Source organism: Dermacentor silvarum, chromosome 11 (assembly GCF_013339745.2).
Source record: "Dermacentor silvarum isolate Dsil-2018 chromosome 11, BIME_Dsil_1.4, whole genome shotgun sequence".
NCBI classification, from domain to species: Eukaryota; Metazoa; Arthropoda; class Arachnida; order Ixodida; family Ixodidae; genus Dermacentor; species Dermacentor silvarum.
This window is the reverse complement of record NC_051164.1, coordinates 109,802,461-109,830,292: the sequence shown is the minus strand read 5'-3', so window position 1 is coordinate 109,830,292 and position 27,832 is coordinate 109,802,461. Positions and strand designations below refer to the sequence as shown.

Below are 27,832 nucleotides of genomic sequence, written 5' to 3'. Positions count from 1 at the left end.
CTTGTGGTACATGGTGTCTTGGGCTGCCATGAATACGGTGGTGCTGATACCATCACAATTTCTTTTTCTTTTTATGCATTTTCTTTTTAAATATTGTGCTACCCCGTCTTTCAATACCTTATTTCTTGTAAAACTTGATGCAACATTCATGAAATCGTAGAAGATCACATTGGCAAGTTTTACAAAAAATTCGGGAGAGTTGGCAAGTATGTCTTAGATGAAATCTGGTGTGGACTAGAAATTCCAGATCAAGCTGGTCATCTTGCCCTTATAATGAGCTAGCCCAGCTTTCTCTATAACAAAAGCAATGTGCTGCTCAATTATTTATTACTCCAGGCATAGTATACAATTAAAAGACAGTATTCCCACAGAATGCTGAATCGTGGATGAAGATAAAACCACAATAAAACTGACAACAATACATCTTAACCATTGGTAATGCTCGTGTCCTATGAACAAAAACAAGCATTAAAAACCGACAAAAGAACTGTAGAACACTAAAACTTATTTAAGCACAAGTGCTTGTTGAATGTCAGTTTATTAAGTATTATGATCGTCTAATTAAATTAAAATAGATCAGCGTAGACAGGTAAAATGTAAAATAATGAACATAGCTTAAAACACGACATAACACCTAGAGCAGAAAATTCTGCTACAACACAACAAAACAGAGCTTTAGTCACTTTAAAATAATATCGAACACATTAAAAAAACCTGCGCCATTCTCACTTTATACGTCGATATTCCACATACGACGAGTTTTCGAATAACAGCACGCAAGCGTACGATGCAAAACGCGTGTTCTCGTGGCAACGTACGAACCCACAATGCGAGAGCAACAACAAACTATCAAATACGTAGGTAAAGTTATTAAAAAAAACATGTATAAACATTTTATATATGCCGCTTATATAACAATGCATCTACAATTATGTTATGTACAACAGTAAAATACAAAACTGGGTTGACTAGCTTGTAAAGAAAGAAAAGGAAAAGGACATCGCGCAGCAACATTCATAGGGAGTCCTCGGCACTGGAAAGCTTCTCTTCTTCATTTGCCTGCAAAATAAAACAAGCACCAAGAAAAAAAAAAAAATCTATAGTAAGTGCATGGACAAATAAGAAACAGTTTACATGTAGATACAAGAATTGAACTGAATAACAGTAGTCAAACAAGGGAAGCCTAAGCCTGGAGCCAATGTTTCTCTATTTAAACAAGCAGACCCATGACGACAAGTCTAAACACTGGCTCCAAGGCTCAGGTTTCCATTGTTTGGACAGTGTTGGCGATGTTAAGTGCGTCGTAACTAGTACCGGTAAATTGACTATAGATAGTGTCGATAGCTGCCTTTTTTTTTTTAGACTATCAACAAAAACTATCACTGCTACTACTATCAATAGAACTATCGATAGTTTCACAATGCTTGGCTAGTAATATTACCATAAATATTGAGAAAACTGACCATCAGTAACACTCAGTTTATGTCATGACGTTTGTGTGGAATGTCGAGAGATTTTACATCACTGATAGTTACATTGATAGTACTGTTGACAGTGCACCAATTTGTAGAAACAAGTATTGCAGTATATTATGCAAAGGTTCCCCCGACACTTGACAGCATATTTCCGAGAGCTTAGACCTTTATGACAAATAAAATGTGATGTCAGTGTTTCAGCCACCAGGGGTTCCTGCACCCAAAGCACAGCCTCAATCAGAATGTGGCTGCCCCAGCCATAGACCAATCCCAAGACTTCATGTTCAGCACCAGAACACCATAGACACTCAGCCACAACACCATGCCAAGCATGAATGGTGTGCTGAATAACACACACTAACTTTGTTTCCAACACTGTCCCTAATATTGACCACCGTTTCGTTGGCCATGTAATTCAACTGAAAACATGTCGCATATAATGCCTTCTTCAACTAACACAACCAGCGTGTATGTTTCTGCTCGTGCTTTCACGAACAGAGTGGGCCCAGCATGGACGCTGACAATTTGAATTGTGAAGTGCTTCGCTATGCTTCCATGTGGATTCTTCTCATGGCTATTAAAATGTCCAAAGACTGCATTAAATTACAAATGCAATGCAATATTACTTTGCCAAGTACACAAATAATGTATAAAATACTAAAGTTTTTCAAGAAAAGAGAATATTTTGTCAAATAAACTTCACATCCACACACGAGCTCTGGTTTCACTGTACTGTCACTCCAGAATGAACATCAAAATGGAAAAATGCAGCATTGCGCCTCGCACACTCGATTACCGAAACTGCCACATGCAATTCTGGCAAAATACAGGGCTAAGTGCACTCTTGCACCAAAAGCAAGTGCTCGAATGAACCACACCAGCTGTGCGAGCTTCATCCCAGCATGTTAGTATGACAGGCCCGCAGGGCATCCACAAAATGACGGTAAAATAAACTGCTAGGTAATGCCACAAACGCCGCATGGCTCACCGGGAAGAGGTTCTTGATAGTTCCATCGTTCACACTCAGGTTGAATGGCACTGGCGCGAAGGTAGAGTTGGACCTGAAATGAGCCCAGTTTGCAAATGCCACCGCCTCTCCTAGTATGGTGGCTGCATGCCATGAAAAGCCTCCTCCTGGAAAGCTCTAGAGGAGGTTTCTTTTCCCTAGAAATACTAGTTAAGAAAAATTAAATAAGAAGTGCAGAGGCCAAGCATATAATGGAAGGGTGTACTTAATGCCTAGACTCCCAACCCATTCTTCTTTAAAAATCTAATAACGTTTTGATGGCCTGGAAACTACATGTACATTCCTGCAAAGGGGCCAATATAACATGCTGTAACATTAGCTAACTGTCAAAAGGGGGCAAGAGCAGCTAATGTATGTTGTCCTTGCACATATTTACCTAGGGCAATCGCATAGTACACATTGTCTATACAGTGAACACTCGCTAACTTCAACTCTGATACCTCGAAATATCGGTTAAGTAAAAATTTTTTCCAGCCGTGTGTAAGCCCATGTGTTTTTCACCTCTTATCTTAAAAGAAATTGCGCCCAACCCCAGATTATCTTGATATCCTGACTTTGAAAATACTAGGGAAAAGGCAACAAGGCAGCATCGCTTGCACTCGCTATTCACCCAGCGGCAGTTCAATAGTCGAGCTAGATGCCACGCCACGCTCCCCACTTGTCGTCACCCTTATTGTTGTCTATCACTGCTCACTGCCGCCAACGTTAATAGAACCAACTCAGTTTCACAGCTCCGCTGAAAACATGGGCTCTGTGGCGGTCACGAGAACGGCGCTGCGATCAAGTCGCGCTACCGGCAGCGTCCCACGTGGTCGTTATGGTGCTGCGCATTTGTTGCGTCCTGCAGAAGTTCGTTTGAAGTTTTGAGTGCTCGCGCTGGTCTGCGGAGGTGTGAAGCCTGGCTTGTGTTGAGCATGCGATTTGCCAACGTGTTTTGCACCGTGTTCAACAAGCGGCTACAAGTTGTCGGCTAAACGCTACTTTTGATGTGTAAACATTCTTTGGCGATTACCACAGGTCCGTCAAGCGAAAAGTGCCTTGTATCTGCACAAAAATGCGTAATTTGCAATGTTTAATCATAAGTGTAGATGATTGGTAGCTTTATAAGAGACAAGAAACAATTAAAAAAACTTATCAGAGGGAATACCCATAGGGATACACAGGGCTTCATAAAAAATGCATGGGGAAGCTTATAGTAGGGGTGAGCCACATGAAATTTGGGGATGAGTCAACTCCAAATTTGGACGGGGGCGAACTTAAATTGGGGGGTGGGGCAGCGCGCAATACGACTAACTTTTTCCAAGGAAATGCATAGCTTAAACAGGGTGTCCTGACTATGATGCACCAAGATTTAAAAATATCCAAATGTCAAATACCTGGACAGAAGCAAGGTAATGTTTTCGTCGCTTGGTGATACTCGTATTATTTTGTGCATTCTGCCTTAGTACATAATTAGTCTTAATTATTAATCAACTTCAAATAATAATCAACTGCCACTAAACACAACAAATATATGAAACAAATGCAACATAGCAATATAAATGCAATATAGCAAACACTAATATGAAGGATTATGGGAAATAACCAAGTCAATCTAAAATGTTTCTTGCTGATATCAGCATGTAAACAACACAGCTGAATCTCTTAATAACAAGGCCGCGTATGACACGAATATACCTTCGATATATTCAATATATATTTAAGTATACAGACTGATTATTAGTATAAAGGAATATAAATTTCAGATTTGATTCGTTGTATCCAATAAGTCACTATATCCACGTTTGGTCTATTGACATTTTGATCTCTATGCTTATAATGAATGCAATGAAGATACCTTCAAGTCGGATGCGACTGCTATTTTTTTTTGAGATTACAATTTAGTTTAAAGTAAAGCACAAACATCTGCTAAAGATAATGGTGTGACATTCCTAAAGGGGCATGTCGGCTTAAATTTCGTAATAAAATCACTAGAGAAATCTGGTGCTTATGAGTGCGCTGCAAGTACAGTAAAACCTCGTTAATTCGACCCCGTTAATTTGGAAAATTTAATCATTTGGACTCGTTCTCTGGTCTCGGCCGGCGTATGCATTATTCAATGCAATCAAACTAGTTAATTTGTATGCATTTGGCCGAACAAAGGTTAATTTGGACAACTTTCGGAGCTCGGCGAGAAAGAAGCGCCTCAAATGTACGACGCAAAAGAGCAAGAACTGCGCTAGCAACCAACAGAAGCGAACCGGCGGTGTCCGCATCGTCATAGTCATCAGCAGAAATCGTACCTGAATGACGCTGGAACGCTTCGTCGTGCGTTCCGGCGTCAAAACGCGAAGCCTTTAGTTTTGCGTTTACGGCCACGCATAACACCGCGTCGCCCGCGGGCTTTCATAACTGCGTAGTGGCCATCCATGATAGCGTCGACAGCGGCCGCGGTTTCTTCCACAGCGGTTGCGGCAAACTCGTTTCGTTTGGACTCGGGACGCGTGTTGGCCGCATGCCTTCAGCACCGCAAGGTCGCCGTTCATAATCGTGTCGATAGCGGCCGCGATTTTCTCCGCAGCGGTTGCGGTAAACAGTTGTTTCATTTTGACTCGGTGCAAAGCTGTCGAAGATCAAGAGCGCCGGCCATATCGCGATGGACGGACGATCTGTTGGCGATCAGCTCCCAGGTGAAAAAATAATTGGGATGTGCAAGCGGTGGTGCAAAGCGTGTCGCAAATGAAGGTGCGTGCCGAGGCCTTGCTGTGAAGTCGCGACGCCTCGATCTCCGCTGCGAGAGCCAGTGAGTCACCAGATGAGAATTTCAGCTACCGCTCCGATTTTGTGCAAAATAGCAACAGGATTTGCTCACTCAATAAAATTCACTAAATAAAAGTGTGTTGAAATCCGAATTAACGAGGTTTTACTGTACAGGGTCGGTATTTTGTAGCGATGCCTTTCCGGTGCTAATGCCTTTTCGCGCTTATCACGCTTCGTCAGTGGTCAGAGTGGCGGTCCGCTCGCGCTATATCAACGGGATCAGCCGGCAGTGAGCGGTGGATGATAAGACTAGTATAGAATAAGTCATAAGGCATGCCTACAAAATACCAGCCCAGCACTTCATTCAGTATCGGAATGTGAACTTCAGCACTATCTCTCAAACCCTATAAACATTGTTCAGCATCACAGTGTTCATTGCTCTTGGTTGAAATTACAGGGGCTGTACTATCCACCATTCCCATGGTGTTCGAATAACAATAGCATTAGATTTCTCCTCTAGTAATTCTTGTAGAAAACTATGCACGCGAGAGCATCCTCTTGGTAACAAAAATGAAGCTCACAGACCTCGAACGCCGGGAGAAGGCCAAGGCCGTGGGTGTGCTGTGCAACTGCTGGTCACGCCTATGCCGAAGCGGCTTGGGTGTTGACCTGCCAGTGGAGGAGAAATACATCATTGAAGCGCACACAAACATTACTTCCACTTGCGGCAAGTGGCAGATTCATCTGCCCACAATTCTGCCTCTTCGGATACATCTGGATATGTATTACCGCCGTCAGCCTATTTTACGTACACTAAAGGACAAACGCCTCTCCCAGCAATCTCCAACCAACTTGGATCAGCCAATTCTGAGCTATGCCCACAAATTATGCCCACCGATAAGCAGGGTGGCCAAAGTTTAATTCCTACAAATGCAGCCGCAGCCAAGCAGGAGCAGACGATAGTCGGCTTCTTCTAGAAGTACATAATTATTATCGAATTTCGAAAGCAGATTTTCGCTTAACTTCAGCTGGTTTATTAAACTTTGTCAATAAGTATACACAGTTAATAGTAGGAAGAAGTGCACTGATCCAAACACCATTCTAGATTGACATCAGCTATTCGCCAATAGCAGCCGCATTTTCTGGATGCTTTATTACGAAATAAAGCGTCCAGAAAAGATTGAGAAGCAGGCTTCTACTGACAAGAGAGCATTTGAGAAAAAGGCGACTTCGCACTCTACTTGCGAGCTCCACACGCTGCGCACGACTGCAAAACTTAGTCGAGATGTTCACAGCAGCGTATGCTATCCGCAGACTTTTTTCAACAAGCCTGACAGGTGGTTCAGGACCCCTGTAACTTGTGCTAGAGCTTCTTTGTTAACCTCCAAGTTTCTGCCCCATATGTTAGCACCGGTAGAATGCAATGATTGTATACTTTTCTTTTCAACGACAGTGGTAAGCTCCCAGTGAGGATTTGGCAATGCCTGCCGTATGCACTCCAACCCAATTTTATTCTTCTGTAAATTTCTTTCTCGTGATCAGGGTCCCCTGTGAGTAATTGACCTAGATAAACGTACTCCTTTACAGACTCTAGAGGCTGATTGGCGATCCTGAATTCGTGTTCCCTTGCCAGGCTATTGAACATTATTCTTTGTCTTCTGCACATTCATCTTCAACCCAATTTTGACACTTTCTTGATTAAGGTCCTCAATCATTTGCTGTAATTCATTTCCATTGTTGCTGAACAGGACAATGTCATCTGCAAACCAAAGGTTGCCGAGATATTTATTGTTGATACTCACTCCTAAGCCTTCGCAGTCTAATAGCTGGATACCTCTAAGTCTGCAGTGAATATAGGATTGGAGAGATCGTGTCTCCTTGCCTGAACCCTTTCTTCTCCACTTATCTTGTGGAGAATTAAGGTAGCTGTGGAGTATTTGTAGATATTTGCAAAGATATTGACGTATTCTTCCTGTACTCCTTGATTACGTAATGCCTCCATGACTGCTGGTATCTCTACCGACGCAAATGCCTTTTCATGAAGCCACATAGAGAGGCTGATTGTACTCTGCAGGTTTCTCAATACCTGACTGACGACGTGGAAGTGTTGCCCAACTCTACTGAAAGTTATCTAGGCGAATATCTTATACAATATTGAAAGCAAGCTAATGGGCCTATAGTTCAATTCTTTAATGTCTCCCTTCTTATGGATTAGTAGTATAATATTGTCAAAAGAGGGTTGCTTTGCAAGCTGTGCTTTGCAGTGCTGCGTGCATAATGTAAATTCAATGAATAATTTGAGCCCAATTATTGCGGCTTACATGGCCATTTTGAAATGTTGAAACACGCAACTAGGCTCTTATGACAATTTCCTTGAACTTCCCAATATAAACACATGCATTAAAGTTTATAACTAAGTATATTTAATCATTGTAATTAGTGATAACTAAGTATATTTAATTATTGTAATTAGTGATGCAATTGCTTTTTTTTGGGCACACCTGGGCACAATCTGTAGCAACGTGATTCGAGTAGCGTTGTAGGCTTAAAAAAAAAAAAATCTACATGCAACCGAGAAACAGAAACAACCTTCTTGGTCACCACAAATGTCTAAAATTATTTCAAATCGATGGACCGATGGAAACTTGGCAGAAAAAGGGAAATTCTAAAGCTAAATTTAATTATTTTGCTCCTTTTCTGGATGTTATGCAAGAAGGTCACACAACAAATTAAAATAGGGAATTATTCGAAGAAAACACATTGACTAATTTGAATACAGTTTTTAGTCTATGTACGGTGCCATTACTTATGTTGGCGAATTAATTTTCACTAATATTTATTGTCTGGCCTCCAACAGCGCAACTGGCCGCTAATGTGGTTCTCTGGCCAAAATGTTTGGAGATCCCTGGTTTAGAGAACGGGCACTTCTCGAACCAACCTTTCAAGTGAGTAGCCACCATCACAGAAGCTGCCTTCGAAGCTGCTCAAGTTCAACCCAAGGAAGTCTTGGTGCTCCCCGAGGTCGTGATTCAGAGACTCTCCGAACGTTTCATCTGCAACAACAAAATACGATATTGTCAAGTACATATAAAGGTCATATAATTGGGAATCCACATTAGCTTAGACAGAATCTTGCTTTGAAAAATGAATGACCATGCACAAACAGTACGAGACAATTCTTAAACTGCAATGTTTCAAAGACACTGTGTAGTGCTTTGGGTGCACGTGAAAGAAGCTCAGGTGGTCAAAATGAATCTGCAGCCCTCCACTACAGAGACTTGTATGACATCCTGCGCACTTTTGGGACATTAAACCTGACAATTTAATTCAGGCTCACAATGTCATATGGTATCCACCTGGTTTTTAATTTGGGCATTTATTTTCGTTACAATACATGAAAAGAAACCTCAGCACAAAAAGCCACAGGAGGTGGCTTGAAAGTGTTCGGAGACTTGCAGTTAGCTGGTTCGCTCAGATGCTTGATTGAGTTCTGCCCCCATCGAAATGCGGCTACCAAGGAGGCAATCAAACCTGCAACCATGTGCTCAATATAGCCAAACCAGTGTTGGCAACATTTTTTTTATACAAAGTAGCAAGGTTGTGAATCAAAACAATTCATTTTTAGTGAAAAATTACTAAGTGATGATGACTTCCTTAAATGTCCTTAGATGTCTTCCTTATTTTTTGGTCTATAGCTTTAAATTACCGCAAGTGGTGGCAAGTCAATGGTTGGAATGAGAAAAATAAAAATCCACAATTTTCTCAAACGGTATCAAATGTCAAGATTAATCTGCCCAGAGAAGGAACTCTGATGCACCTGAATGACTCACAAGCTCTTCCGCATGTCTTCAGAAGAAAATGGGAGCTAGCACATTAAACTTAAGTCAAAGCAAACCTAAGAAATTGACCAGGGTAATTTACTGTCTATATTAGAATTGCTAAAAGAGCTGCTAGAACTAAAGAGGTAACATTGTCATTAAGGTGCCCCCCCCCCCCTCACCAAGTTAACACAGCAGCACAGCAGCCATGGCGACTCAGCCAACTATGATGGGGACTGACCAAAGGGTTAGGAATACTATCACACAAAGAAAGCTCATAACGCTGCAGCCGGGAAGACAAATGATTAAGTACACACCGTCTGAAAAGCAGTCAGTGTCCAGGTCTGACATCCGACAGGCATCACTGGGACGGGAGGATGCAAAGAGCGGCTTTATGCAGGAGAGTGGAATCCTCCAGGTGGCTACAAGGAACGACTGCACCCAGAACCAGGTCAGCAGCAACATGTCTTGCACCCAGGCAACCTGGACAACAGAAATTGTGGATGCAAATGTTTTATTCTGGTAAAACATACCCAGCCGAGAGTGTTTAGAGAGCTCTAGCAGAGCATAAGCTCGTGCTGAAGTGCAGGATGGCACTGGGAATGCAGTGCTTGTGAAATGCAGTGAACTGTTGTTGCAGTGACCATCTGTGTTCCAGTTATCTGTTGGCATGGGCACACTGACAAGGGAATAACCACGAAGTTATTTTTGTAAACAACTGAATCACTATACAGTAAAACCCCGGTGATACAATCACAACTGGTACAAATTTCGGTGTGATACGAATTCGCAACAGTCCCAGGCTGAAATACATCGCTCTTATTATGAAAAACATCGGCTGTTACGAACAAATTGCTGCGCCGCTATAGCCACCATAGTGTCACTGCGGATCATATGAACACCTGAGAAACAGCGGCGGCAGCAGAGCGACCGGCACAGGCAAGGGGACACAGCGGGATCCATAGTCGCCAAGCAATCGACTACGTCACGCGGCTGCGCAATCTCATTCGTTTCCCTGTCAAGCGGACCGGACCACATCACAGCCTAGCCGATGCTTTTACCAGCGAGAAAGGAGGCGAGCACTGCTGCAGCAATGACGACTGTGGCAGCAGCCACGCCAGCTAAAACGCTACCTGCACTCGACGTGCAGAGGCGTTCAGTGGCGTGCGAAAACTTGAAACATCTCAAACATTGTCTTCAGTTCTTTGCGTCTTTTTCCAAGCTCTGTTTTATCAATCTCTCTCTCTCTTAGCCCACCAGAGAAATATTTATAGTGTGCACTTTGACCATTACCTCAGAGCATGACAAGGATGGCCAGACTTGGTTTCCTAGGACACTGCTGCTTTGTGAAGCAAAGAAATGCAAGCATGGAAAAGGCGAGTTGCTCACCGCTCTCCTTCGTGCCACGTAAAGCTTTCGCCAAAGGCGGACCCGGCGGATGTCTGGCAGGGCCAGCAGCTGGTCAGCCGTGATGCGATGCTGTGGATCGGGGTGCATCATCTGCTGGATCACGCTGCGCAGCTGCGGTGAAAGACCTGCAAAATTACAAATGCACGGTCTCCAATGAGAACGAGGGCAAGGATTATGTCAGGCTGGACTTGTACACCCGTACCATACAGCCAAGTCATAGAGGGGTGCTCCACAATGGGTTTTGTGCAATGTGTGGCAGCATGGTTGGCAGTATCAATGCCAGCAACGCAGCGTATGCTGGAGCCCTGAAGTGGCCGAGTGACCAGGATGTCGGTGATGAATTATCAATAACAGCCAACAGAGCTGCCCCAAAGCGCCCGTATGACCAGGCCAATAGAGCCAGTGCAGCATACAGGAATATGCGTCGGACATAGTGGAGTTGAGTATCAAAAAGTGTAGAATCAGATTTTTGAATCGACATACACTTAAGTTCAAAATAATTGTGGCAGTCTACGAACAAAAACTGAAGTAAAAAGAAAATGTGCTATAAATCGACATTTGCCTTTAATATCGCATCAGGGACACTGAAAGGGCGTATCAAGCATGTTAAGCTCTCCGGTACAATAAGTCCAGTAGTAGACACACACACACAAAAAAGAACAATGTTCTCTGGTGGCAGCACCGTCATGGAACGTGAAACCATCTTGGTGTTACAGGAACATTATTTCACTTATCAGAAAGAAAGAAATTTGCTTTAACAAGCCGCTTTCATTAACGTGCTGCCCGGCTTTTCTTCAACATCCATATGCTAGCAGCTGCTGCAGAGACTCTCCCCTGACTCCAAGTGCAGTGCACACGGATAGACTTTGTCCAAGAGACCCCAAGATGCCATTTTAGTTGAAACATTGTAGACCAATATGTTGCATTTTTTGTGTATTGCAAGTGAAGTTTGGACATTGGGGTTCTGCTCATGTAGTGTCAACCAACTGATCGTAAACAAAAATAAATAAATCATAATTAAAGCATTAATTGTTCAATCTTTAACCTTAAAAAAACTTTAAAAAATGATTCACTTAATCGTTCAATCTCTTCGCCCTAGTGGAGAGCACAGAACCACAAAACACAGATATAGTGAAACATTTGCAATGGGTTCGGCAGATTTCAGGGAATTGAAAACAAGACGACTACGATGCTTTCAAGGAGTGTGCAAACTCCATTATACAGCCTTCCTGTCTAGTCTACGATATACAAGTTGCTTGAATCTGAACACATCTGCGAATACCATGCGAATACAGTAGAACCACACTGACACGTTTTTCACGGGACCATAAAAAAGCAAAAAAAGAAAACTTAAGAGCTGAGAAACAGGAAAAATTGAGAAATGAGAATAGTGGTGAAATGCACGCAATTTTATTTTAGTTCTCACATGTGAAAAAAAGTCAGTTTAGCCTGAAAGCCGAAGCATCGATTGTGATAGCAAATTAGAAGACAGCTATACAAAGTAAGGATAGTAGTTTTATCGTCCTTATAAACATTTGCTTATTAACTATATTAACAAGCATGAACACATCACACTCGATGAGCGTGGACACTTGCTCTCAAAACGCTGGCGTGAGGAAGCGTGGCAGGAGCAGCGAGTGATGCGACCTTCGTGCCCTCTATCACTTCAACGCAAACAGAGCGCGAATACAGACAGCGTTGCACAAAGCTATGAGCCGCCGACACACCTACGCGCCACTGCACAGTAAGCAAATGATGCCAGAGTACAACGCCACCCACCATGGCTGGTCTTTTGTAGCGATGCGTTATGCATTATTCTATACTAGTCTTATCATCCATCGGCCGGCTGATCCCATTGATAACTTGAGCGGACCGTCACTCTGACCACTGACCAAGTGCGAAAAGGCATTAGCATCGGAACGGCATCGCTACAAAATACCGGATTTAGTAGCGATCGTCGGCTCGCTTGTACGCTTTCACTTGTACATACAGCATACAGTGCGCGGCGACGGCGTTATCGCCCTTTGATTTTATACGGAACATCTATGTACCAAAACCAATTTGAGGGCCCCAATGCGTCACACACACCATCTTTAGATTGGAAATACGGATCTTAAAGGCCATGCTTTTGCTGGCGGAAACCGAAAATATGTCATAAGTGTCGCCCAGCACTTTGGGTGGCCAATCCCATCGTCAAGCCACCAAGCCAAGCGACATAAGTCAACATGGCCGCTCGGGCCAGCACAGGGTGGCAGTTCACAACGCATGATGTGGGAATGATCCCGCATTTGCCATGCAACAGCGGGGTTACCAATGCATTGGGTGCTATGGAAGCTATGCCGGGACCGACCGAAAAAACGATGTAACAGCCTGGAAAATGCAGCGCCCAGGAACGTAACAGCGGTATTCTACTGTACTATCTTCATACTGGGTGGCTTGTCAGTGAATGAAACTACAAGTTGTGTCCTCTAACTGGCTGAATGTCCTATTTTTAGAACAAATCAAATTACTACTTCAAACCAGCAACTTGCAAGAGGATAAACAGAACAAGACCCCAAAATCATTTAATGTCTTCCGGCGGCCAAATTCCGGTGGACAAAAACAATGCTGCGTTTTCTCTCATCTAAGCACCTTTGCTATTCAGTCATGTAAACGTACGTACTATCATTATCCTTTTTACAAGCTGCCATCGTTTCAGAGAGTGTCGAAAATGTTTTCCAACTGCAGTATCCCAGACGTGTTCAGTAGAATAGAAAGTAGGAGTGTGCAAATACGAATACTAGATTTCAAAACGTATATTGAATCAAACAAAAGCAAAAGAAATCCAAATATTTAATCGAATATGTGAAAATTGATCACAAAGTTACGCGTACAAATTTTGTGCAAGAAAGCATGGTGCTGCACATGCCCAGGAGTCTACTGGCATTGCATAAGAATGTTGCAAGCTATCAATAACTTAGGTATATCTAGGGATCGAGATGTATAGCATGGTTTATTTTATTTTAAAGGGAACACCAAATCAGTATGCCAGCACCGATTACAGCTGTTTTATATCAAGGCCTGGGAAATATTTTTTTTTTAATAAATACAATGTCTGTCGAATAAAATCCAGTGCATTTTGCACTCTGAAGCTGAAGAAGTGAAGTTATTCAGCACAACATATCGTATGAGATTTTCGGTTTAATAGTGGACCTATGGTTAATGGCAATCTTTCATTGCATAGAACGGTTTCCTTTCCAGTTTTTCTCAAGAAAAGCTGGAAGGATCTTCCTAGCTTAACAGGTCATGGGTTTCGCAGGTTATCGTCAGCTTGCGAGTGTCAATCCGTGCCGCAAACGAAACTGCGGACAACGCATGACACGACTCGACCACTGTTTTGTGTGGTGATGGGAAAGAGCACGGACCTTTCACTGTCGGGTGCAACATCATTTGCCACTTCTCAAAGGTTCTGAAATCTAGAGGGCCACAGCCAATTTGCACGACGAATTTTTTGAATAATCCAATCGTTCATTTAAATTTTTTGCCTCTATGAAAGGAAGCAGCGACAGCTCACGAAATCTGTTCAGCACCAGGCCTACCGAGCAGTAAATGTGGCAGTTGGAAGAGGAAGTACATGCTCACGCTGTGCAAAGTAATGAGGCAGGGTCCCCGATCGCAGAGCATGCCAGTTGTCGCCTCGACTGGGCAGCTCCAGGTCACAGGCCAGCTCGAGTACCGTGATACCTAGACTGAAAAAAGTAGGCAGAACAAATGAAGTGTTTGCCTGTTTGAAGCCCACCCCAACTCTTGTGTACAAAAATTTATTGAAAGTAAACTTTCGAGAAAGAAATTAGTAAAGTGGTGGTGGTTGTGGTTGGCTGCAGGCAGATCTGAGATGGAATAATGTAACGATTCTGTTCCAATAATTTTCTTTCTTGCACTTGATCAGTGGTGCACGGTGCAAGGGAAAAGTTTGGGCCAGTCGGTTGGTCATCCTAACAGGCTTACTGCAATGTATGCATATTTAGAATAAAGGAATCCTAGCTTTGCTGGAAGAAAGGAATCCTAGCCTTACTCTTGCAGTAATAGCCAGCAATGGCTCTGCCTCTGCACTGTGAAATCCTGCATCTGCAGCAACAAGACATAAACAGGCGAAATCCTGTGACCATCCACCCTGACATCCCTGTGGACACCATTCAAGACTTACAAACAGCCGCCGTGGTTGTCTTTCAAATAATTAAAAGGGGTCATGCACCACTTTTAATCGAAGTCAAGAAATGCAATTGAAGTTAAAATAGACCATTTCTGAAACACTTTGCCACAAAAAGCACTTCAATGCGTTCAGCAGAAACGGGGTTATTGGCATTGGCAATAAAACACGCCCTTCGCGGTGCTTCCGCTCCTTCACCGCGTGGTGGCCGTGGTATGCTACATAGCAGACCGCAGCTAAATTCAATGCGCAGTGTTTGCTTTGAGCACGACAGGGCTTTAGTGCGCGATCACATGCTCCTGTCTGGCTGTGCTACCTGGTGCAGACCGGCTTTGTCCTTGACTCATCTTGACACTCATCTTGACTGATGTCAGCTATTGGCCAATAGCAGCCGCGTATGGGAATATGCTATATGATGAAATATAGTGCCCGAAAAAAGAAAAAAAAGTAAGGAGAAGGCTTCTGTTGAAAAGAAAGTGTTTGAGAAAAAGGCGATGTCACGCTCAACTTGAGAGTTCGACGTGCTGCACAATACTGCAAAACTTTGCCGAGATGTTCACAACAGTGTATGCTGTCTGCGCACTGAGTTTTTTCACCATGTCTGAAGTGTGGTTCAGGACCTCTTAAATTCTGGGGTTTTACATGTCAAAACCATGTTCCGATTTTGAGAGACATGCTGTAGTGGGGGACTCAGGATTAATTTTGCCCACCTGGGTTTTAGTACCCCAAGCTAAACAAGGGCATTTTTGCATTTCACCCCCCACTCAAATGTGGCCACCGGAGCCGAGAAACTGCGACCTTGTCTTTCAACTACAGCCTGTATTTTGTTCATCATTTCCGTGATGTTCCAGCATAGCTTAGGTGATCTGATAAGAACCAGCATATTCAGCATGACATGGTCAGCCTCAATTGCATGGAACTTGAGAATGGTAGACTTCGCGGAAATTTGTGTCGGCAAGCTTACATTTGCACTCCTTGAATTCAGAGCAGGTCAGCAGCTTTGTCGGGCGGGGCATTTTGGCGGAAAGTTCCGACCTGCCTACTTGGCGAGAATCGTTACAACACAAGACGCTGACACACGTCGAACTGGTGGGGCCCGAGAATAGCTTTGTCATTTTCCTATTGCATGGCCTTTTTAAGACGGCATCGGGAAACCGAAACAAAATCTGGCTGGCGGACGAGGCCGGAACACGATGCCACCAGAGCAAAACATGGCGCTCAGTTCGTGCAGCCTGCAGCAGGAAACGGCGGTTTGGGTTATCGCCTATTAACCCTTTCAGGGTCAATGCCGTACATGTACAACCTCCGCGAACACCTTCAAAATGGTCAATGACGTACATGTACATTATTGACATTTAAAAAGCGCGCCTCTTTCGATTATTTCTTTCGCTTGGCATGTGCTGCTACTCGACGAAAACATGCGGAATTTTTTGGAAACACGTGGATTTCATTTCTCACACTTGCGCCAATGCCTCTTCGTTTTTTTTATGGTAACGGCGCGTCGGCTATCGCTCGCACAACTGGGTGCGCACGCGCAGCGGTGACAAGTGCGCGATTCTTTCGATTATTTCTTTCACTTGGTATGTGCTGCCACTCGATGGGAACATGTGGAATGTTTTTACTTGCACCACTGCTTTTTTTTTTTTTTGGCAATGGCGCGACGGCAAGTGTGCGCCTCTTTTGATCGTTTCTTTCGCTTGGCACGTGCTGCCACTCGACGGGAACACCTGGAATTCTTTACTTTACAACGGCGCGTCAGCTATCGCTTGCGCATCCGGGCGTGCACGTGCTCGGCACCAGGCGGGAAGTTACGGTTTTCTCCTGCGGCGGATCCCACTTGTTGCACGCACTAAACTGATGGCTATCTGGTTTCAAATCTCTCAAAGGGTGACCGCTTGTTACTCGATCGTTTATCGCCCTTAGCGGCGCGATTACACCTGTTCCCAGGCAGGCGCATATATACACCTATATCACACCTTGTTGGCGATAAGACGAAGGCTTCTCGCTTGTTTCGGTTTCCGGACGTGCACCACAACAATTTTTCAGTGCGCTTATCTTCTTATTCATGAATAAACAGTGTGTATTTTACAACACAATTTTTTCCTCTTTACTGTCACTCTAAAAAAATTACCACATTTTTTCGAAATAGGTTCTTTCAAAGAATTTAAATCACAATAAAAAAAAATCGACCCTGGGGAGTCGCATTTGGCAAAAAAATTCGACCCTCAAAGGGTTAAAAGCGTGCAGTATCCTTCCGACAGTACTATGCCACATGCAATGTGAAACAGATAAGTGAAGATGCTTATCGCAATAGGGTTCTCAGAGGTGTGAATGTGAAGTGCAATGACCTGCAAGGAAATCTGTACTGGATGAGGAAATTCAGGTGCCGGAATTTTCATGCGACCCGAGCAGGTGCCTACTGCTTCCTGGTCACACGTGCCTTTTTTTTTTTTTTGTTGGTATGGGATCTAACCACCGGAAAACGCATCATACGATCACAGTTTGGCGATTTACTGAACAATGGTGACGAAAGATAGCGTTTTCCGGGAATGTATTAACCATTAAAGTGAAGTGCAATTGTATTTGCTCATTTTTTGTGTTCTCGATCGCGCACGTTGGCACTGGGAAATCGTACGAAACGGGAGTGTCTCAACGGGTTTTCACTATACCTGAAGATGTCGGCTGCCTTGGTAAAGTGGCCCTCCATCAGCTCCGGTGCAAGGTAGCAAGGGTCACCCTCTAGAGGGTCTGAGGAGTCGTCCTGCAAAATAAAACACCTGGTGAAAAAAATTTTGGTCGGCATACATTGGTGCAAGAATTGCAATTCTTTAATGTAGGTACAGTTACCAACCAAGTGAAAATATTAACCAAGCTCAACATAGCTTGCATTCCAACTCAGGAACAGCCAGATGAAATCCACAACCCTTTGATTGCTTCTATGCTCAGGCATTTTCTTATACCACACACATCTCCATACACAGTTGCAAACGCTAGAGCAACTCCCTTACTGCCTGCATTTGCCACAAAATAAACAGGCATCACTTATGCAAGACATAGGAAGGCATTCTGTGTTTTGATGCAACTCTGGTGCATAAAACTCTGGTACACATTATCTGTAGCACCCCTCCTCCAAAACAGTGCATCACGTACTAGAGGCACAGCAATCGGCAAACAAGAAGCAATTTGACCTAACATTCGCTACACAAGTTATAGTGGCAGAGATTATTCCAGATTAAAAACCACTTCACCATTAAGCACATGGAGTGACAGACTCGAAGTGCCTGTACTGCTGCCTGCAGTACAGGCAGCAGAACTTGGACAGAAACCCGACAACTACTACAACACCCAACAGGGTGTCCACTTCAGGTACCAGATGGCACTAGCGTAATAACTCCCCTAGAATCCAGAATATATCTGCAACATTACTTTCTTAAAGGAACGCTATAGAAAAACAGTACGTCAGTTTAGACTGATAAAGTATTGCATCAAAATATTTTCATTGGTTCCGCGGCAAGAGATGGATTCCTACTAGACGAGAAAATGATGACTGAACTAGTAGATCTTCAATTTCATGTTGAAGCCCCAGAGCCAGTACGTTATGAAATATGAATTTCAATGCACTTTCTCGTGTTTGGGCCAAAGGGGCTCAGTAGAAATTCTGGAAACTTGTCAAGGTCAGTCAATGTAGCTGCCGTATGTTTTTTTTTTTTTTTTTCCTAACAGTGTTGCTAATTAGGTCATTCTTTTACGCGTATGCATTGTGTACTAGTACTATATTTCGTCCTTCTATCACCACTTTGGAGCCCGTCCTCTCTATAATGCTTCATAAAGAAGCCCTGAAATAAATAATATGCAATTCATCGGCGAACTGAACTTCCAAGGTGGAATTACCACCTTGAAATTTTGCTTCTCGCGTCTTCAGAATCTGGCTTATCAAGACTCCTGTCACGGTACAAGTGGCTTTTTCAGTATTGCGTAAGGGCTACTTACAAATACAGCTTCACTGATTTTTCTCTTTAGTGCCCCTGAAGAGTCTCAATACTTGCTCGCATCCTTTCCACCACCATCACAAGGGAGCAACACCCAGGCAACATACGAACCTGCTTGAGGTCGAGGACGAGGCCGAAGTCGCCTAGCTTGTAGTAGCCATCCTTGGAGATGAAGATGTTTTCCGGCTTGATGTCCAGGTGGGCCAGGTCATGGTCGTGCAAGTGTTTCACACCCTGTGACAACACAACACGCTCGAATGAAGACAGCTGCTGCTCAACCCACTGTCGCATTAATACAGAGCTATGGAACCTCCATCACAATGTACACATTTGTAGACTCAATTTGTTTTTGTCAGTTATGCTTAGCAGTTGCAAGGACCAAACCATGGACACTGAGCTCAAATTAATTTTGGCCACCCGGGGTTCCTTAATGGGCCCCTAGACGCACACGAGCGTTCTTGCAAAGGCAGGCGTACAGAACACAAGAGGAACAAAATAAAAAAGGTGGAGAGAGAAGAAAGAAAAGGGAGTCTTTTTTTTTTTCCTCTTGTCTTATGTCTTGCACACCTGCCTTTTCATACCAAGAGTCCCGACAAATTTGCTCAGATTTCTGTTGCTCCGAGCGTTCTTGCATTTCCCCTTCATTGAAATGTGGCTGGTCATTGAACCACTAACCTCTTGCTTGGCAGCATAATGCCAGAGCCACTCAGCCATCACGGTGGGCAAAAAGCCAACTGCAAAATAGCCATGGGTGTCTGCTTACCAGTGACGTGATAAGTGACAGTGGATAACAAAAGCAATGATCAATGAAATGTCCTGCATAAGAGAATAAAAATAGAGGAAAGGCAGGGCGGTTAGCCAGAAAAAGATACCAGTAGCTACTCTACATGAGGGAAGGGGATAAAGGGTTTTAAAGCGACAGGAAGGATGAAAGACAAGCAGGAAAATGATGCACAGAATAGCGATGCAGAGCTATTGATACTATCGATAGTAGAATTGGTAGCATACTACCGATATTGACAGCACTATCATTAATGTAAAATCGCATGACGCACACATAAACAAAGCAACAAACTTGGCGACATTCCCTGCTTCGAACATTGTGAACTGAACATTACTGATAGTTATCACAAAATTTTGGGCAATTTATTAGCGAAGAAATGCAAAACAATAGCGAACCATCATAATACTATCGACTGTCTTTCTTTTTTTTTTTTTTTACTACTGATAGTTTCAAAAAATTATCGATATTACCAACAGTCAATTTATTGAATGTTTTGCATCCCTAACATAAAAACCTGAAGTGGCACATGTCACTATTACAGCATCTCACAAGCCCGTGGACCGCTAGAACTAGAGCTCTAGCAGAGGTTGGCGCATAGATTCGTTATGTCCGCATACCAGCAGTAGGTCGACAAGGAACTCCCAGACGAGCTGTTCGGACAGGTTGTGGTGCTTCTCGGTGTAGGTAGCCAGGCTGCACTTGCACAGCTCCGTCTGGATGTACAACCGGTAGTCCTCCTCCCAGGCCTTGATGAAGCGCACACAGTGCGGGTGCGGTGGCAGCAGCTCGTGCTTGGCCACCTCCTGCAGCTGCAGCCGACGGTCACGCTGGCCCCGAAACTGACGATTGGCCACCTTGACCGCGTACCACCGACCGTCATCCAGGCTCCGCACCTTGTACACCTGGCAATATGCAGCGATGATTCTCGTCAGACATCTCTGGCAACATGAAGAGCTGCGAATTTGGCTGTTGGTATGGCATTTCCGACACAGTAAGGGGACACATACACAGCTATAACTTTCCAAGAATATTCAAGGTGTTATGCAATGCAAAAAAAAAAAAAAAGGTAAACCTACCACTCCGAAAGAGCCTTCACCCAGTTTCTGGTCCACGTAGAAGCATTGGTGCAGGTAGGAGACAGGAGCATGTTCGTTGTAGTGTGAACTGTGAAACGCTATTAACAATCCCGCTGTCAAGTATAACTCCTGGCTTGCAAATAACAAGTGGACAGCCACACAAAACACAAGTGCAGCTTCGATCATGGCTTATCACTTTTCCAAAGTGTGGCCTTTCAAATACTGCTCCACGACTGCCCAATCACTCCCGCATCGTGGTCTTGCATTCTGGCATGTGACCGAGAGAAAGCCTTGTCATCTTGCATTGTGTCATGGCATTGTTTACTGAGCAGCCCATACTTCACTGTAAAATTCATGTCTTTTTTTTTATTATCTACACACACACACACAAAAAGCAGACTAAAAAGTAATAATAAGCTATAGAAGCTTTCTGCCAACCAGGTTATGTACCACCAATCTATGCTACTATTTGGCGCTACCCCCTCACTTTCTGGCGTGGCACAGAATGAAAGTGCTGCAATATTCTCTCAACTTTACTTTTCAACTGTGAAAGGCCAAAGAGGGAAACCCTTGCTTCATGTAGGTAAGGAACCGATTTCAAGCCAATGAAGAAACTGGCTACAGGTAACGGAATAACACTACTAGGCAAAGCAGTCAAACACGCTCAAATTGAGCAAACGGCGTTAGCTCACAATAGGAAAATATGGAAGTTGCGACTATTGCAGTCACGTAAAAGTGACTGTAATAACGAAGCCATGAACAGATACAGGTTTTGTATTCAGAGTCATATCTAGCTCATACAATTTTACTCGTGAAAGCAAGATGTAGTGTCTGTTCACTGGTTCATGTGATTTTCTACGAAGGCTGGTGTGTGTCAATTGTGCGATATAAAACAAAAATAAGACAAGCAAGAAAGACAGAAAAAGATGCAAAGGTGTGCGATGAAATTTTGGAGGCAATAGCCATCATTCATGAGTGCATGATAGATGGCTGCACATTATGTGCCACAGTAAAAGAGGTTTTAAGGTGCACAGTATGCTAGATCAACATGTACCTGAAGCAGTGGTTGATGAGAAAGCACACGTAAAGCACTGCATGGTAGAGCGATGTCAACTTAGCAAGTCCTGTCAGTCTCAAACCTTATGGGAAGAGCGTATTGCAATTTTTCAAGTAAATAAGAAAGAACAAAGTGAAATGAAGAAGAAATGAAGTACAAGAAGAACAATTAAAGAAGCTATTTAAAAGTAATTACAGTCCAACAATAATACTGGAATAAATAAACATGCAACTTGGGCAGCTAGAACCCCACCTCAATTGATCCTGGCAAATAACTTTCTTTTAATAATTCTGAAAAAGAAACTGCACATTTTTGTTGGTATTGCTGGCTTCTAATATGAAACTGTACTTCAATGTTTAACATTTCCTTTTTCGACGTCTCTCATCGCTTGATTAGCTTAGAGATGTCACAGATCCTGATCAAGCTGCTTCTCATAGCTTTCTGTCAGCGGTCCCTCCCGTACTTAGGTAAATAAAGATCAACTACCATACTTTAAAGAAAGGATGTTCCTCTGCTCGGCTGGCTGACAGCTGCATGCTTGCTGCGGCTGAAATTCGAAGCTAATGGTTGTCACGATGTGCAGTCTCATTTGAAAATAAATAATAAATTATGGGGTTTTACGTACCAAAACCACCTTACGATTATGAGACACGCCGTAGTGGGGGACTGCGGAATAATTTGGACCACCTGGGGTTCTTTAACGTGCACCTAAATCTGAGCACATGAGTGTTTTCACATTTCGCCTCCATCGAAATGCAGCTGCCGTAGCTGGGACTTAATCCAGCGACCTCGTGCTTAGCAGCCCAACACCATAGCCACTAAGCAACCACGGCAGGTGCAGTCACATTTGCAACTATGCAGGTAGCAGTGGGGAAAGAAGGCTCAAAGGATACAGCATTCAGAACCGCTAAAGCTGACTGCTTGAGCATGCCGAGGTAGGTCTGAACGCCAGCTGGTTCTATCCACGGATGGCACCCGTGGTGGCCGTGGCTGGCGTCTTCTCCGAGCTTGGCTATCCTGCAGAGAGATTCAGGACAAGATGAGATCAGGCAAACCAAGCACACTTTGTCCTGAAGAATCTCTGCACTCAAGCTAATGGTAGCATGGGGTTGCTGCTCTGCTGAAGACGAGATGCCACCTATGGGAAGTGATGTGCCAGAGCAGGTAGATGTACCCATGTATTGCTAACACCAAAGTAGAAATAATTTTATGTACAATGCACACAAAGATGGGACAAGAAGAATGGGAGATGCACCCCCCCCCCCCCCCCCAGCACTGTGTGCCTTTTTTTTTTTTTTTTGTGTAGGAGATCAAAGTTCAAGCCTTTAACCACAAAAAAATAAAATAAAAGAAGCACACTTATGTGACCTTACAGAATCGCAGCCCCATTTCCAGCAAAGCTGTTTCACTTGAGCCAGTTGCATTATTAATTTTAGTTACCCCAAATTAAAACGCTGCTGTACGAGACTCACTTGTTCACAACATTGCCCGCAATGCTTTTAAGAATATGATCTCTGTGGCAGTTACGGTTCTCCTAGGCGCTGGCTAACACTCCCAGGGTGATTTCTAGTAGTAAGACATAAATAGCCCAGAAAGTGGATGGGAAAACGGCGCTGCGGTAGCTGAATTGGTAAGTGCATCACACACATAATGTGAAGACGAGGGATCGTTCCCTATGGCAAGTTGTTTTTTTCATACACTTTCATTTCCATTAATTTATCATTTCTTTAAGTTCCTTAGCAAGTACAAACAATTTCCCCTATGTTGTCCTTGGTGTCGATGTTTGTTGGCTTCTTATGATAAGATTGTATATATACAGTTAAACATCAATACAACAAAGTCGGTAAAATATGCAATTTGCTTCGTCGAAATTTCGTTGTATTGAAATTCGACCTGTTATGCAAATAAGTACTGTCGCCAATCGATGTTTCTTACACGAAAACGGGCCGTAAAATTTTCCAAATAAAAAAATTTTAAATTAAAAAATTTTAAAAAGCATATTTGAATGACAAAACGATTCATTTGGTTGAATTTGAGAGTCGGTGACGAATGATACGGTTTCATGCCACATCGAAGATATCTTCTGATCGGCGGTTCGAATTAAGCGAAGCGAGCCACGCTTTTGTGTTGCGCCAACACCGCCCCCGCGGCTTATAGCGTCGCCCACACTGGGTCGACACTATCATGACAAGCGCTGGCAGCAGGGAGCGAATGCTTCGTCTGCCTCTCGTTCCAACAGGACCCCGAAACTTGAGATTATGCAACCACCAATATTCAACACAGGGGAAGACAGCTTGCATGATGCCACGCCGTCTGGGTACATGCCTTTCCCTTTCCCTTTGCGCGGGAAGGCGGCACTCGTGAAGCCACCATCTTTTTTCTTGTCTCACCCTCGCACAATTTCACTCGCACTCGCAATTTGAGAGGTGCGTTTGGAAGCAGCCGCTTGTAGTTCAATAATTTGACCATCTTCATTTACGGAAGTTTCTATTTATTGTCCTTGGTATTCCTTTGCGGCGGCAGTAAATTTCATTATATTGATATCACGTATGAACACACTTCATTATATCGAAGTTTGAAATACATAGCTTGCTATGGACAAGAGGTTATGAAAAGTTAAATATTTCGTTATATCGAGGTTTAAATGTGTGTGCATGTAGGAATAATATATATATATATATACAGGGTGTCCCAACTATCATGCATTAAGATTTTAAAATATGCAAATGCCCCGTAGCTGGACAGAACCAAGGTAATATTGTTTGCCGTCGCTTGGAGATAATAATTTATTTTGCATTCCGCCTAATTACTTAAATAATCCTAATTAACTTCTCAAATATTATAATTAGGTGAAAAGTGTCAATGGTAAAATTGTAGAGTAGGATGAAAAACTCACGATATATGTTTCTGTTGCTCGATACGTGCTACATAGAAGTGTTTTTCCGAGCGTGAAAGAAGCCCGCGAATACACTCGAAATTGTTGCGCGACTGACTGCTCGAGGCACTTCCCCACTACTATAGGTGACATTATATATATATATGGTCCAGCAAATATTTGCAACGATCATAATCAATTTTATTGGAGGAGGAAAGGGTTGGGGAAGCAGATGGGTGGGGCCCCTATTCGAGGGTTCCACTAGCCTCAGCAGCACACTGTGCTTGGTTGAGGAGCGCCACTTGTGCCTCTTTTTCCTCAATGGCGAGCCAGGTCCCCCAATGCTCTGTTCTGAATTTTTGCACTGGAATGCGAGGCTTATTAATTTTGGGTGAACCGAGATCGCATTCCCACGTATGCGGTGGGGTGTGGATGGCATGTTTCAACCAGGCATGCATTTGTCTGCAGGCGGAGCCACTTATACACTTAGCTGAGAGTGTGGCAGGAGGTAGTGCTGCCTTTCTCGACATTAGTGTTCTAGGACATTCTGGGGCGCTCGGCGAGTATTAACTCGAGCTGCACTTCCACTCATTCATTACGCATGGCTGCGATGTGTCCCAAGAGCCATACGATTCCGTGTTCCTGGTTTAGTGTTGCACCTAAGAGGTGGGCAACATGCACAGGAACGCGGCCACTAGTGATCATAATTAAGTCACGATTGTTAAACGTTTCCAAGCATCACCCCTAACATAGCCCCCATTTCCACCGAATGTGAACTCGGGTCATGTACAGTTGTCTTAGAATGCTTGGAAATGTTGATAATAATATGGCCATATAATGCTTTCGAGCATTTGAAGGAATGTACAAAGCAAGTACACCTGGTAATCCTTCCATAGAATACCTTCCATAGAAGCCCATACATTAAGAAGATGGTGGCTCATCGGCAGTTCATGGGGCTTAGTGCCATCTGTGTGATGAGGGAGCACTTCTGGCGGAACAAGAAATAATGCGCCGGCATTTCCATTAAAATGAGCAATGTCGTTTTTTGTTGTCAAAGGCATGAAAATTGTTGTGTTGGCCTGCCACTGGAGCTGTATTGACAAATGACCTACAATTTGACTCAATAGGTGTTTTGTGCTTTGAGCGCAGAAAGCGATGCAGCGAAACGTCAACCGTACAGGTGTCGGAAACGCACTCCACACAAAACAATTTCTTTGGAGGCTGAAGGAAGCTTTGGGTGGTGAGTGCTGGTCGCTTCGTCATATGTCAAGCCCATCAGTAAACTAAACAATTATCTGGCAGTCATAATAAACTACTTTTGACTGAACAAGTTGAACAACGATGAAACACACCTTGCAAACACTGCTCCACCAGAATTCACACAAACGTTGATGTTATGTAATATCATGCAATTGCTAGCGCCCCTACACATCTCTTCGTTCTTACATAATAAATGCCTCTCTTAAGCAGAGAGAGGCCAGTTCACGAGCACCGCTCAACATGGCGTGTGTTGTCTCTCGTCCAACCTTATCATAATCTAAGGCCATCCAGATATAACAGTTGACAAGCAAGCAAGCAACAGTATGTAGTAGCAGGTGAACTTTGCGTGCACACCTTCAAAACCTGCATTGCACTGCATTTGATAGTGGGTGCTGAAATGAAGGCAATTGTTGTTGCTGATGAAGTAAAAGATTTGTCTTTTCTTTCCTCGCCACACGTATATGACATTAAGAATTTATTTTTATTTAATGAAATCAAACTTTCTTTTTAATTAAAACTGTTCTTTCAGAATGTTTGTTTCCTCCACAGACGACAGAGTGGCGCCCCTTCACGACGTAAACAAACGTACTTACACCGCTAGCAAATGAAGGGTCCCACACTGCAGTTAGATTAAATAACCTGACCAAGATGCGAATGGCCGGCCGCTTCGTCTTTTTTCGTCCACTACTGCCGGGTCGGCACTCCGCCTTCTCCCAAAGTTAAACTGCGGATTCTTCACAGAAAGCACGAACCAGCTACGCACGCAAATCTGTATCGTCTTCAGCAGATGGGCTAGCATGTTCTATCAAGATTATAACGGATGAACCGAAAATAATGAACCGCAAATCAGCAAACACAAACTTGGGAGAGTTGACATGCAGAAACGCTACTTCGAACGCCGTTGTTCGCATACACTCGCTCTGGGCGATTTCGAGACGACGTAAGCAAAGAACATGCGCGTGACATCTAAGGCGCTGCGACAACAAAGACAGAACGGTACCTTTTTCGTCAACAGCGGCCGCGAGTCATCAAAAAATCCAGGGTCCGGTCTCGGCGGTGTTTCAGTCATTTTCTTTCCGCGTTGTAGCTGTCACGACGTGGGACACCACACCACTACGCTACGCAGCAGGTTCCCAAGAAATGAAGACAAGAATCGTCACCAAGCCCGTGGTCCCAGTCCGAGCGCAAATGCAGGTCCCCATGCTCACGCGCTCGATTATATAAGCAGAAACGACGCAGAAGAAACGAAGCAACGAACACATGATTCACATGCTCACGCACGGCATCAACCGGACCGGATCGCTACGGCATTGGCTACGGCCCACGGGTGCTACCGTTGGTTCTTTCATAGCCTCCTATGTATTCTATGCCTGCCGGATTATCGGCGATCCCATTAATAGCGGCCGTCGTCGGAACTATAGCGGTGGCGCCACTTACGTAGGATTGTCGCGTGCGAGGTTTTTACGTTTTTGGTGCTCATAGGTGACAAAAATACGTAAAAGTAAATAAAAATTGTGTAAATACATATATATGTCATTGTTGTAATATTATAGCAATATAAGGCGCTCGTCGTCAAAACTTATGATGAGGGCGCCATTTACGCATAGCCTCCTATATAATATAGGCCGGCGCTGGTACCTGACACGCGCGTGGCACCAGCGAAGTCCAAGTGGAGAGCGCTGCTGCCACGCAATGACGTCACCAAAAAGAAAGCAGTTTAACAGAAGACATGAAATGCTAGTATTATCGTTTTGTTGTTAAATTACTTCGTCTAAATATATAGAGCATTTGATTTAATGCCGCGTTTTAAAATCGAAAATGACTGTGGGCACCCACACATGCGTGCACGCAGCGGGGGAGGCGATCGCACGAGACGGTCTTTTCGTCGCTGTGGCTACTTGTGGCCGTGTGGTGTGTAGTATCAGTGAGTGCGAATAACGTTTCCCTTACGAAGATAATAGTGAAGCTTCGAAGGAACTGCATTGCATCCACAAAACGGCACCACATGTCGCCTGCTATGGATTGGCGGTTTCGAAGAGTCGTGTGGTGACACTGCGCCGCCGACTGCATGGTGCCGACAGAGATAATTCGTGTGTTGTAGCATGTGTCGTAGACTGTTGCTAGTTTTAGTTG

At 43.8% G+C, this 27,832-nt stretch overlaps 1 protein-coding gene across 1 annotated transcript; it reads right to left on the bottom strand.

Annotated features, from left to right (window-relative positions):
* Positions 1-310: 310 nt before the first annotated feature.
* Positions 311-27,015, bottom strand: LOC119433811 (membrane-associated tyrosine- and threonine-specific cdc2-inhibitory kinase-like). The gene is made up of 13 exons (XM_037701071.2): positions 26,700-27,015; positions 22,458-22,581; positions 20,508-20,605; positions 20,049-20,333; positions 18,759-18,881; positions 17,328-17,419; positions 14,091-14,197; positions 10,449-10,594; positions 9,377-9,542; positions 8,180-8,294; positions 5,827-5,910; positions 2,464-2,536; positions 311-1,059 (listed from the first exon to the last, which is right to left on the bottom strand). The coding sequence occupies exons 1-13, from the start codon at positions 26,766-26,768 to the stop codon at positions 1,015-1,017; spliced, it is 1,527 nt and encodes a 508-aa protein (XP_037556999.1). The 5' UTR covers positions 26,769-27,015; the 3' UTR covers positions 311-1,014.
* Between the last annotated feature and the right edge of the window lie 817 nt (positions 27,016-27,832).

What these genes read in the sequence shown, in the direction of transcription:
- LOC119433811 (XM_037701071.2), bottom strand. Translation starts at nt 26,768, where the DNA reads ATGACTGAAACACCGCCGAGACCGGACCCTGGATTTTTTGATGACTCG. An exon ending in AAGGCAGCCGACATCTTCAG is followed by an intron (nt 14,198 to 17,327) that starts GTATAGTGAAAA and finishes TACTTTTTTCAG; the next exon opens with TCTAGGTATCACGGTACTCG. An exon ending in GGTGGCTACTCACTTGAAAG is followed by an intron (nt 5,911 to 8,179) that starts GTTGGTTCGAGA and finishes CTCCACTGGCAG; the next exon opens with GTCAACACCCAAGCCGCTTC.